Source organism: Vipera berus (genome assembly GCF_964194415.1).
Source record: "Vipera berus genome assembly, chromosome: 2".
In the NCBI taxonomy this organism is placed as follows: Eukaryota; Metazoa; Chordata; class Lepidosauria; order Squamata; family Viperidae; genus Vipera; species Vipera berus.
Genome location: NC_138203.1, coordinates 201,890,544 through 201,903,846, shown reverse-complemented (window position 1 = coordinate 201,903,846; position 13,303 = coordinate 201,890,544). Strand labels below are relative to the sequence as shown.

At 40.7% G+C, this 13,303-nt stretch overlaps 2 protein-coding genes across 2 annotated transcripts in view; one reads left to right on the top strand and one right to left on the bottom strand.

Moving 5' to 3' along the window:
• Positions 1–6,092, bottom strand: part of SEC24A (SEC24 homolog A, COPII coat complex component) — a 43,119-nt gene extending 37,027 nt beyond the window's left edge. Inside the window, exon 1 of the mRNA XM_081317681.1 lies at positions 5,927–6,092. Within this exon, the coding sequence (XP_081173807.1) occupies positions 5,927–6,002 (76 nt within the window). The 5' untranslated portion in view covers positions 6,003–6,092. The remainder of the gene's footprint in view (positions 1–5,926) is intronic.
• Positions 6,093–11,198: 5,106 nt separating this feature from the next.
• The window catches only part of SAR1B (secretion associated Ras related GTPase 1B), a 31,975-nt gene continuing 29,870 nt past the window's right edge, over positions 11,199–13,303 (top strand). Inside the window, exon 1 of the mRNA XM_081320712.1 lies at positions 11,199–11,406. The gene's annotated coding sequence lies outside the window, so the exon portion shown is untranslated. The remainder of the gene's footprint in view (positions 11,407–13,303) is intronic.

Here is a 13,303-nt window from a genome sequence, read left to right as displayed (position 1 = left end):
CCTATATAATTGGTCAAACGATTTATATAGCAAGCTCTGGATGATAACCAGATAAAATTTAACATGTTGCTGCAAAAGATAACAAGACTGGGGGAAGGAACGTCATTCTTCATAGTTCTTACACATTTGCACATGGAATTCAGCTTATGTTTTGCTTCTTTAAAGTTTATCTCTCTTCTGCTGTAAGAACAAGTTATTTCTTCAAATTTTCTGCAGCTTGAAACGTTTCAAACTGATGGCCCCCACTTCACATCTAGGGACAACAACAAGTAGGCCAGCATCTTGTATGGCAGCTTCAAGTAGGCCAAGTCTACAGGCAGCTGCACTTTTAGCCTCACACAGAAGCATCCTTAACCACATCAAACAGCGTGGTAGTGGCAGTGGAAGCAGGTCCTGTTCCTGCCTGCAATTTACATCAATCTAAGGCTATGGGTGCAGCTGTGTCTCGGTCTTCCCCCTGTGGATGCAGATGCTTCTCACCCTCTTTTTAGGAGGGATCGCAGCTAACAGCAGGCTCTAGCAGTGTTGGACGTGCGCTCTGATTCTCCCAAGGTGCCCCAGGGAGAAGAAAGACCTTGCAGAGGTAGACAGTGATGGTTATCTGTAAGCCAACTGCAGGGCAACAGCTGGGTCCAGCTCTGGCAGAACAGAGGGATCCGTCTCCCCGCCTAGACCTTTCCGTGCTTTCCCACTGCAACTTGTCTGCCCTCATATTCCCTATGCCCTCATATTCTCCATGCAAGAGCCACTCACTACACACCTAGCTCCAAGATAAACAGCAACTGCATCTGTAACTGCATAGCAAACATGGTAGCCAAAGTGAAACAATGAATAAGGATGGATAAAAATGATGGATAAAAGTTAAAATAAAAAGTCAAGTTTAAAAGTAGATTGTATGGGTTTTTTAAAAATTTAACACAAGCACAAAAAGAAGATAACTTATACTATTTTCTTCTAACATGGAAGCAAGAAATGCTAACAGGCTTGTTAACTTCACTTCTCAATAAAAGTGCAACAACTAAGGTTAATGAATAGAGAATATGAGATAAGAGGATAATTTGTACAAAAAAGAATCTATGCAAAGATCAAAGAACGGAATACAAAATGCAGCAAAAAGGGAACAGAACACACTACTTCAGTTTCAAGTATTTGAGGACTAAATTTATTATCCAAAGCTATATTTAGTAAAAATGTATAATATCAATGGACAATTAATCCTATCATATTTGGAAATGTTTTAATATAGTTTCTCAACCATACGACAGACAAATCATTTTATTCAAAATCTGAATTTTCTGATTAAGTACACACTTTCTACAATTGTACCTACCTTTCTTAGAATTCTTAAGACTATTTAAAGTTATATCAAAGAATATACAAGTAGTCCTTGACTTTCAACAGTTTGTTTAATGACTGTTCAGTTACAACGGCATTGAAAAAAGTGAGTTATCACCATTTTTCACACTTATGACCATTGTAGCATCCCCATGGTCACCTGATCAAAATTCGGAGTTTGGCAACTGACTCCTAGTTATGATGCTTGCAGTGTCCTGGGGTCATGTGATCCTCTTTCGTTACATTCTGACAAGTCTGGTCACACTGTGCCAATTCAAACATCAGATTCTAAAATGTGCTATAACTGTGTAACTAAATACAGCATCAAATTATATAACAAGTGTAGAGGATCTCCTTTGGTGTAAGTGTAAAAGCTTAAATGTTCCCATCATTCTATATAATAATTCCCATAGAATTTTCAGGATCAAAGCCCATTTTTCTACATAGAAAATGGCTAATAATTGCAAAGCAGTGTAAACATAAATTTTCCTATCACTTCAGAAACAAATTGGAATTCCAATTATGTTCCTTTGTACCACTTTACTTTTTCCAAACCAATATTCAAAATCAATGCAAATAACATTATGACTTAAATTTTTTTCCAATGCTCAGAAAATCAGATTGGAATTTCTGCTGTATACAATTCCTAATTCCATTTCCTCTTCCTTTTTACATAGGATATCAGGTCTTATTTTCAGTTTTATGGAATTACAGATAAGTGATTGCTTTAAATAAAATTTGTGAAATCCAGCCTTGAAACTGACAATGAGTACTCTCCTCTACTGGGTTAAAAAGCAGAAGGGTAATAGAATAACAGGCCTGAAACATTAGTGGAGAATGATGGTTTACTATTTTGTCTAGCATAAGACAAATATGTTTCCTGTTTAGGCTTGCCCTGATTGTAAAAACAAGTGGAATTTATAATTCCTTAATTCAGAATTATACATTTTCAATAATAGAGCATTCTCATATCAACTGGTCATCTAGTATCTTCTGAATGTATATTGTTGTATTTAAAACTGCAGTTTACTCACAATTACAGACTTTATTGCTACAGAAGTTTAACAAGATTTTGGGTAACCACAAACTACATTCAGAATTCTGTGCAAGGAAGTCGAATGACTTGGAATACATAATAAGCTGAAAAATATGTAATTAATTAAAAATATAAAGAATTACTTCTAATGTAGCTATTTTAATTGATGCCTGAAACACTGACTAGAGGACAAATTTCTAGACTCTCCAATGTTTTAAATCAGGGTTGTCAAACTTGCTGCGTCATGTGACAGATCGTGACTTTTTTTTTTCCTTGTTGGAGCATCCTGCCGGCAGGCTGGCTGTTTTAAATCATCATAAATCCACAGACAAACACAAGACCTATACAATTTTAAAATTGTTTCAGCTAAAGATAATACATTATACAGGTAAATTTGACTTGCAACCATTTGTTTAGTGACTTCAAAGTTACAACAGCACTCCAAAAGTGACATGATAATTTTTCATACTTACAGCCAGTATGAATTTGTGGCCACAAATTTGGACACCTATTTATGATGGTTGCTGTGTCCTGGGGTCATATGATCACCTTTTGTGACCTTTTGACAAGCAAAGTCAATGAGGAAGCCAAATTTATTTAACAACCATGTTACTAACTTAACTGTGTTGTTGTTGTTAGCTGCGAAGTCGTGTCCGACCCATCACGACCCTATGGACAACTTTCCTCCAGGCCTTCCTGTCCTCTACCATCTTCTGGAGTCCATTTAAGCTCACGCCTACTACTTCAGTGACTCCATCCAGCCACCTCATTCTCTGTCGTCCCCTTCTTCTCTTGCCCTCAATCTTTCCCAGCATTAGGCTCTTCTCCAGTGAGTCCTTCCTTCTCATTAGGTGGCCAAAGTATTTGAGTTTTAGCTTCAGGATCTGGCCTTCTAAAGAGCAGTCAGGGTTGATCTCCTCTAGGACTGACCGGTTTGATTGCCTTGCAGTCCAAGGGAGTCATAGGAGTCTTCTCCAGCACCACAGTTCAAAGGCCTCAATTCTTTGGCGCTCAGCCTTTCTTATGGTCCAACTTTCACTGCCATACATTGCAACTGGGAAGACCATAGCCTTGACTATATTCACTTTTGTTGACAGGGTGATCTCTGCTTTAACTTAACTGTAGTGATTCACTTAACAAGAAAGAAAGGTTATAAAGTGGGGCAACACTCACTTAACTATCTTGCTTAGCAAGAGAAATGTTGGGCTAAGTTGTGGTTGTGAGTCAAGGACTATCTGCAGCATCTAGGACTCTTTCATTTGAAGTAGAGAGATAACATGATAGAAGAGTATAATATTATGCATGGTATGGAATATACAAATGGAAGCAAGTTTTTTCTTTCAACATCGGGACTCAGTCATCTACTGCAGACATGCCAAATTCGCAACGTCACATGACATCGCACAATGTATCGGGACGGTTTTGCCATTGCCACCAATGGTGTGGGCACAGCTTCTGGATGACGCGTCTGGCCTGTGGGCCGGCAGTTTGACACCCCTGATCTACTGTATTGGAATTAAATATGTTGAAATTTCAGGACTGATAAAGGAAGTATATTTTATTTTACATAATGTAGTTAAAATGGGATTCATTGCTTCCTCTAGCCAAATTTATAGCTAATGGTTTTGATAACAGGTAGTACACCTAAATTGTGGACTACTTATACCATGATTTGCATCAAGACCAAACATATTGATTAAAAATCACACACTATGCCAACATGTCCGTCTTGATTGATTTGCAAGACATCAAGAATCTACAGGTCAAATGCAACACACTAAACAATACCACTGGCTTGTATTCTTTATACATCTCCATTTGTTGCCCACCAGCTCCAGCACAAGATCCTGCTACAATAAACAATCATGTCATTCCCAGCTAACTTTGTGTCACTATCACTTTATAATTCAGGAGGCCCATACTGATTTAGAATTCTACACTTCACATGTAATAGGAAACTGTCACATAATGTAAGCTATGATCACTAACTCCAAATTGGGGTAGAAAAGGGGAAATGACAAAGTTCTATATTATAGAACCCATAACTTATGGAAACATAAATTATCACCTAGTTTCAATCTTTTAAAAAACAATTTACAACTCCTGTAAGTATTAATATAACTCTTTCCCTAGACTTACTATCTTAAAAAACAGAATACTAATTACTATCAACATCTAACTATGAAACTATACACTGAAACACAACTAAAGATTGGCTATTGCTCTATTTTTACCAGAAAAACACAGATAAGCAAGCACACAAAAGAGGCACAGTTTACACATTTCTTCAGCCTGCCTCATTTGAGTTTGAGTTCCACAGACAAGGAGACATTGAGCAACTAGTCAGCTGATAGATTTTTTTTTATTCTGCCAGCATAATGAACTTCTTAAACCAGGAGGATGCACTGCATTCTTTGCACCCACTGATCAGAGAAAGCAAGCAGCATCCATGCTGTATGCAATTCTCTTCATAACAATGCTTTCTTTTTATAACTGTAGGATATTTTTTGCTGAAGAACGCTCAGCGGGGAAGCAGCCTCCAAAGGGTAAAATTGATCAATTAATTGTACAGAACACAAACACTGGGGACTTTCGGGGCATCGTAAACCACTCTGTTTTCTAAAGACGTACACTTTCACACACACAGTCAATAGGTTACAAAGCCACAAAACTCGAGCCACAACAATCTGTTAGCTCATTAGGTACTGCCATATATTCTGCTAACCCACATTAACATATTTCCCCCTCCGGGAGCTGTTTTCCCATTCTGGGAATACTCTCAAGCGGCACCCATTTCATTGTTACCAGTATCACCAGGGAGTGGCCCATGAACCTTACAGAGAGCGTCAATCACTATCTTGGTGGAGCAGTGGGCTAATGCCTCCTTAAGTAACACCAGCTGCCTGCAATCAGTGCAGGTTCGCATCCCACCAGGCTCAAGGTTGACTCAGCCTTCCATCCTTCCGAGGTAGGTAAAATGAGGACCCAGATTGTTGGGGGCAATTAAGCTGACTTTGTAATAATGCCGCTTGGGGGTGTGTGTGTGTGAAAGCCCTAATAAGCAGGCATATACATAGAATGAAGGCTACTGCTAAGCTTGTAAGCCGCCCTGAGTCTTCGGAGAAGGGCGGGATATAAATGGAATTAAAATAAATAAATAAATAAAATATCTCGGCCCCAAAGAACGGCAAGAAAAGCCTTCGGAGTTGCTACAAGTGCTGATGCTACTGCTACGACTTCCAAGTTCTTCTCCCAGGACCTCCCTATTACTCAGCGCCTTCCAATCGCGGCTGCAATCGCGAAAGGAAGCCAAGGCCTCGGGGATGGAAACGAGGGAATCCGCCTAGCAAAAAGCCCGTCGTCTTCTCGAAGTGCCTGCCATTCCGCTCCGCGAGGGGCGACAACCGAGGGGTCGACGTGAGCCGCCCCGCACACGGATCCTTCGCGCTCCTGGCCGCCCTTGTCCCACGTTGGCGTGGCACGACCGCCCTGCCGAGAGGAGCCGGAGACACCCAAGTCCTTTACCCAGCGCGACGGCTCAGTGGCCTCACTCACCATTGCTATACGGCTGCGGCGGCGGCTGCCCGGCTCTAGTAAGGCTATTATACGCGGGCCGTCCCGGCTGGGCCATAGCGGCAGCAAGAGGATCGCTTCGCGGGCGTCTCTGAGTCTCGCTCCAGCGCCAAGCCCGGGAAGTGGAGGGGGGGGGGGGCGGAAAGCCCTGCTCTTCACACCGGAAGAAAGTAAACGAGACCGCGCAGGCGCACTCAGTACACGTGGCACTTCCGGAACGGAGGAGCCCGCATCTATAGGTGGGGCTTAGGGCTGAAAAACGGTGGCCTTGGAGGCGCCATAGAGATTTAAAGGGATAGCGCTCTGGGGACGTCATCAGAGTCAGATTTTGCTTTTAAAGCGTTGACTTGACAGGCAGGATTCAGTGACGTCCAGGCGCACCCTGCTCAGAATCCAACTTTTAAAGAAAAACTGATCCATAGCTCCTCGGAACCGTTAACGGGTAAATAAATAGCCGCCTAGGATGCGGAGAGTGAGTTTTCTTCAATCCTGGCAAATCGGCTAACCCAGAGTTTGAGATTTAGTATGGCGTCAAGTTGGGTCAAGTGTTATGATATATACCAGGGGTCTTCAAACTTGGCCCTTTTATGAATTGTGGACTTCAACTCCCAGAATTCCTCAGCCAGGCATGCTGACTGAGGAATTCTGGGAGTTGAAGTCCACAAGTCATAAAAGGGCCACGTTTGAAGACCCCTGATATATACAGTATGTGATATGTAAGCAAACAAACATGGACAGTTCTGTCAGCTGCAAATTTACAAAATGAAAAGCTTTCATCTAGGACAGTTTTCTAAAATAAAATCGCACTGGCTTCTTAGGGTTTCATAGGCAGGTCCTTTATAGGGGATTTTTTTTTTTGCAACATACAAAAGAGTTTGCCATGCTGCATTCATCTGGCGTGATTTTCAAACTTTCCAGTGTAGCTTATGTTGCAACTATGATATTTCTTAGATTCTGCCACCTAAGCAGAGCTGATGTGGCTTAGTTTTTTTTTACATCAGCAGTGACATCTGCAGAATCTTGTACTTTGTTGCAATACAAGTTCCACTTCTTATGTACATACAGAAAGGGAGGGCTTGTTTTGCAATAGAACACTGCTTTCAACTTTCTTCCCTTCTCTTGCTCCCACGGAACCCACTACATTTAAGGCAGGTTTAGCTAGGCGACAAATTCTAAAACATGTATTTAAAAAGATAAGAGTATTTTAAACATTTGATATTTTTAATCCAAACAGCAAGATTTTTTAAAAAATTTAACAGTTGAACTGAGGAAAAAATTAATGGGGATGGTTACAAAGGGGAAAAATCAAAGCTGTCTTCTCAGCTCTGTGTACATTGCAAAAATTCATCTTTTAGATGAAACTGCCCACCTGGAGGCCGGCAACCCCATTGTCGGCAATGCAAAGAGTTGCAATATGTTGTGACACATCACATGACATGGCGAGTTTGACACCAGTGTTTTAGATGATTTGCTGATCTGATTCTGCTTAAATACTGTATTCCAGAGTTCTGTTGTTGCATTAAATTGCACCCAAATAATAGGATGCTTTAGCAGAAAAAAACCCCTTATAATTATCTTCACATTTTGGCTGCAATCCAGAGTTAGATTATCTTAAACATATTGAAATCATATGTCAAACAAAACAGATAAATGTCTTTTGAATTAACAAACAAGTCTCTGGATTGCAATGGGATAGAAATGTGTTAATAAATGAATAGACAGATGGAATATTCTGTGCCAAACAAACAACAGTATTTATGAGATTTGTATTTTGGGAAGAGGAGTGAGATATGTTATTACTACTAAGGGACAATGTTCATTGTATCTAAATTTGCTTATATTGGGAACAGAGTGGGGAAAAGACAACTAAAGATGCGGTAACTGCATGACTACACCATCCCTAGAAACACAATTAGATTACTACCAATCATATGCCAGTATGATTGGCATTGTTTCATATCAAAGTTTTATTGACAGTATCACATGTTCTCTGTTCTCCAATGGCTGTTGTTTTTGACAGAGCAATGAGAAGAAATTTTTAATTTCAGCAGGAAAAAAAGTATCATAGCCCCATTTGCTTTTTGGGTTTTGGGAGAAGCCATTCTTGATAAAAACAACACCTCCATTACAATACCATTTCATGGATCGGAGGTAACGCCTCTCTTTCACCACACTTGCCCTGTTATGGCCAGGTTATTATGTCTGTTTTAAAAGCTGGCAGGTTGGGATCATCTGAATTTGAGGGGGACATTGCTACACAGGGGAGGTGGAGCAATGTCCCCCTCAAATTCAGATGATCCAAATCTTCCAGACAGATACAAAATCCTGACCATAATGTTACATGAGACTGTTTTAGCTGTGTACTATCGGAATTATTTCCCCCCAGCAGTGTATCTTACTAACTTTTACACTGTTATTTTTTTAAGTCATTTAAAAGCCACCCAGAGTTGCTTAGCAAGCAGATTATCATGGAAAGTGAAGAATTTGTAGGAAAAAAAAGTCTACACTTCAAGTAGTACAAAGATGTTCTTTATTGATTCTACCAGAGTCAACCAATCTTTTGAAGTAATCTATAGTAACGCGGTGGCTCAGTGGGTTAGGACGCTGAGCTTGTCGATCAGAAGGTCGGCAGTTTGGCGGGTCGAATCCCGAGTGCCACGTAACAGAGTGAGCGCCTGTTACTCGTCTCAGCTTCTGCCAACCTAGCAGTTCGAAAGCACGTAAAAATGCAAGTAGAAAAATAGGGACCACTATGGTGGGAAGGTAACAGCGTTCTGTGCACCTTTGGCGTCTAGTCATGCCGGCCACATGACCATGGAGACGTCCTTGGACAAGCGCTGGCTCTTCGGCTTTGAAACGGAGATGAGCACCGGCCCCTAGAGTTGGAAATGACTAGCACACATGTGCGGGGGAACCTTTACCTACCTTTATAGTAACTAATGTGACAATTCTGACAATGTTGCTTGTCAGGCCAGACTTACTGCCAAGCCAAATACTTAGCCTCATCATCTTCTCTTTCCCAGTTCTCTGCCTCCATGCTTTGCATACTGGCAACAACACCCATTCTACAACCTCCTTTTACAGGCCAGATAAACTGAATAAACAGAGGAAGAATCATTGTTCTTGGGCTCATCAAATAAGCCCTTTTGCCTGCCTTCACATCTTCATTCCTGAAATTTGGACCAATTGTGATGGAAGAAAGAATGTCATACTATCTATGACTCCCTGAAAGCACAAAGCTTATAGCAATAGGTATAGAGATGCCCAACTGCAGTTGGCAGATTTCACAACCTGACAACATCCCAGAGAGCATTCCAGTCACTGTTGCTACTTAATACTATTGGTGGGTCTCCTATTGATCCACACAGACAGAGTGTTGAATGGATTCTATCCCTTTGGAAGATATGTGATACAAGATGAGAGATAACTGCCTATCAGCCTATTTATGGTCTCTATTGTGTTAATGTATGCTGTGGAATAATGAGCCAGTTTGGTATAGTGGTCAAGGCATCAGGCTAGAAATGAGAAGACAGTGAGATCTAGTTTCATCTTAGGCACAATGCCAGCTGGGTGTCTTCAGGCCAGTCACTCTGCCCTAGGAAAGAGGCAATGTCAAACCACTTCCGGAAAAAAAACACCCTGGTTTTAAAAAAAACCCCTTCAGGAACTACATAGTAAATACTGACTCAAAGGCAAAAAGAAATGCTGTGTTACATCATAACCTATGCTTTGTTGTGGTAACATGAATATGGCCATAGTGATTTGTGTTTTTTGTTGATCTATTCTTTTGATTCCAATGGGAAAGACTTTAATTTTCAATGAAAATTCAGTTCCGCTAAAGGTGTCTTCAGTTATAGGATGATTCTTTAGTCTACCAGCCAGCAGTATTCAACCTCAGAATTTTATCTTACAATTTCAATCATACAAGACCGTAAGTTGTACTAAATTTAACAGGTACTTTAGATTATGTTACATATACATAGTTATATAACATAAACAACTATGGCATCACAATAGTAAATACATCCAAGAACTCTAGATCTTGATGAGTCTGATGTTCAAAAGTTAATTAGAATCAAAGCATAGGAATATATATTGTATTAATCCATGGTCTCTTAATTAATTCTCTCTACTCACACTCACTCTCATTCACTCACTCACTCACTCACTCACACACACACACACACACAAATACAAATGCATGGAAACCACACCATTCTAAAAAAGACCAAATAGAGCAAAGCGCAATAGGTTAATCACAGGTCAATATTTCAGCATACTAATTAAAAGTGACAGTTGAAAAGGGAAATATACTTCTTCAAATTTACCATGGAAAGAAATAATAATACAAAAAGAATTATGAGGAATTATGAACATGGCAAGAAACAATAAATAGGTGGAGGCTTACAGAGGGAGATCCAAACTTGAAATAAGGAGGAATTTCCTGACTATGAGAGCTATGAAGAGGTGGAATAGCCAATATCCTTGAGTTGTAGGGGCTCCATGATTGCAGGTTTTCAAATAAAGCTTGGAGACATTTATCTGGAATGGTCAGAAGATTCTTACCTTGGGCAGAAGGTTGGATTAGAAGACTTCAAGTCTTCTTCTATAGAAGACTTCTATAAGTCTTATAGCCCAATCTATTTCAAAGGTTGTTTGTTACGGGGAAAGAAACAGGAGGTGGGAGTGCAATGCCAGGTAATACTTTTTTAAGGGGCCACAGTACAGTTATTTTTGCTGCAAGCAATATAGATATTTAGGCACTTCCATATAAAACATTTACATTTGTCATATACCTCTTCCCCATTTCATTTTTGTTTCTTACAGAACAGTAAAGGCAGAATAAGATAGATAGATAGATAGATAGATAGATAGATAGATAGATAGATAGATAGATAGATAGATAGATAGATAGATAGATGATAGATAGATAGATAGATAGATGATAGATAGATAGATAGACAGACAGACAGATCGATCATTGGCAGCATTGTCTGGAAGTATCTTCTCTCCTTTACTAGGTTACCTGCAGAACTCTCTCTATTTCGTTCCTAAGATCTACTTATCTAATGCCCTCGAATGTCTATAAAGCAGTCAGCCCGCCTTAAATAGACTGAATTTCCCGCAGGTGGGCTTCCTGAAACTCTGCTGACTGGGTTGCGAGTCTAATTTGTCCGTCCAGTCCTTTCCATTTCAGCCGTGAAGGGCAAGTTCCGGAGGCTGACCTACGGGAATCCACCATGAGGGAGGAGGGGAAAGATCCCAGTCCGCCGCGTGTGCCAGATCGCAGGCGTGAGCCGGTGGCCGGTTCGCCCATACGGCCCGGAAGGAAGGAAGAAGGAAGGAGGGAGCCGTGGAGGGGCGGAGCGGAGGAGAGGCAGAGCAGAGAAGAGGGGAGGCCTCCAGGCTGCTGTGTCGGTAGTTGTGGATGAAGGGTGCGAATCTCAGGCTCTGCGCAGCGGGTGAGTGGCTCGGCTCGGAAGGAAGGAAGCGATTGGGATCCGGCTGGGGAGGGGGGGCTTCTGGATTTGCTCCCTTTCTCTTGATCCTCTTGACCCTAGCCTCGATCTCTCTCATCTGTCTTTCTGCTTTATTTTAATCCACTTCCCTTGGCCTCTGCCTTTATTTGTGTCTCTCGTTTTCTTAGATTTGGTTGCCCCCTCGCCCCCTCCCCGCTGTGTTCTTTATATTTCACATTACCTGAATTTTCCCACGTTGATTCCATAACTCTCCCCGCCACCATTACTTTATTTTGTGCTTTATACAAGTGTACGTGTGTGTGTGAGAGGGTGCGCGTATGTGAATGGGATTCCGATGTGGCTCCATTAATATCCACTTTGTTTATAACCTTCCCTAAGCAAATGAGCACTCTATTATAGGAAGGAAGCTAGAGATTAAGTGAGTTGTCACAGAGTGAGTCAGTACAAAAAGAGATCAAAGGTGAAACTAGGTTGGAGATTTGACCTGTGTGCTGGCACATATCCATCTCTCATTACGAGTCACTGTTATAGTACAGATTATGTGCTAAATGCTTGACAGTTTCAGCGTGTTCTAGTTCATCTTGCAAGCAGCCAGTTGAGGTAGGTAGTGATAATGCCCATTTAGAGGCAAAACTTCCAAGTGATTTGCTCAAAGCCTTCATGGAACACTCACATATACAAAGCTTGGAAGGTGGTGAAAGACAAGCTACAAGCTACAAAAATCGGCAAATGTATATTCACATCCTCATTAAAAGCATAATTTAAATTGCCTGTTAGTAATTTCTTCTGGTTGATAATTATTAAGTAATAAACTTAATACTCTCATGAGCTTCCACTGCTATGAAGCAAACAACAGATATCCTTGAGAGGAATGTTGAGTTGTTTGAAAACTATAATTGCTTCCTGGCTCATGGAAGGCTAGTACAATGGAACTGGATTTTTCAAGCAGTTTGGGAGTAGTACGCTTTTACACTTTCTTTCCCTAGTCCTCATCAGCAAGTTAGATTTAATACCCTAATTTAAGAATAATACTGTTGATTAAGTAATGATTGAAACCACATAAACAATGAAGTTTGATTATGATTTTGGCTTTTTCTGTCAAAAAAGGCAGGTATCTGAAATATACATTATAACTGAATTATATTTCTAAAACTGCATACCTGGATGTAAAGCACAGGTGTCAAACTCGCCACATGATGCATTGCAATGTATTGCCGGCAATGGGGTGGGCGTAGCTTCGGTATTCTTTTTGCATTGCCGGCAGTGGGGTGGGCGTAGCTTCGGTATGATGAAACCGGCCCACAGGCTGGCAGTTTGACACCCCTGAGTAAAGCACATCAAACTGCAGTTACACAAAAAGAGGAAAACTCTAAATGTAATACAATCTTGGACTCCCACAAAAGAAGGATTAGATAGGAAAAAAGCTGTAAATAATTGGCTGGAAATACTTGCATCTCTGTCTGCATTTACACACACATACTGACATAAGTCATTTTCTTACATAAAAACTCCCAACTATTCCTTCTCACAGAGTAAAAGAAACTGCATTGAATTCAGTTACTCCCAACTATGCATATGCTGCTGTTATGGTAGAAATGTATGTGTTTAGCCCTATTTACTTGGTATGGATGGGAGTAAGTAGAGAAAAAATCCTTGAGGTATATTGAATTAGTTTTTCTTCTCTTTGCAAACAAGTTGATAGAGATCTCAAATACAACAGATCTAGGCAACCTTCGTGTACTTGAATTTGGTGGCTTTTATTTCCACATGAATAAGCTTTGGACTGTTTAACCTTGTACACTCAACAGCTCCACCCTTCCCACATTCCTCTTCAGCCATGGAGGATCCTGATTTTCCAGAGTCTTCATTTATGGGGAAA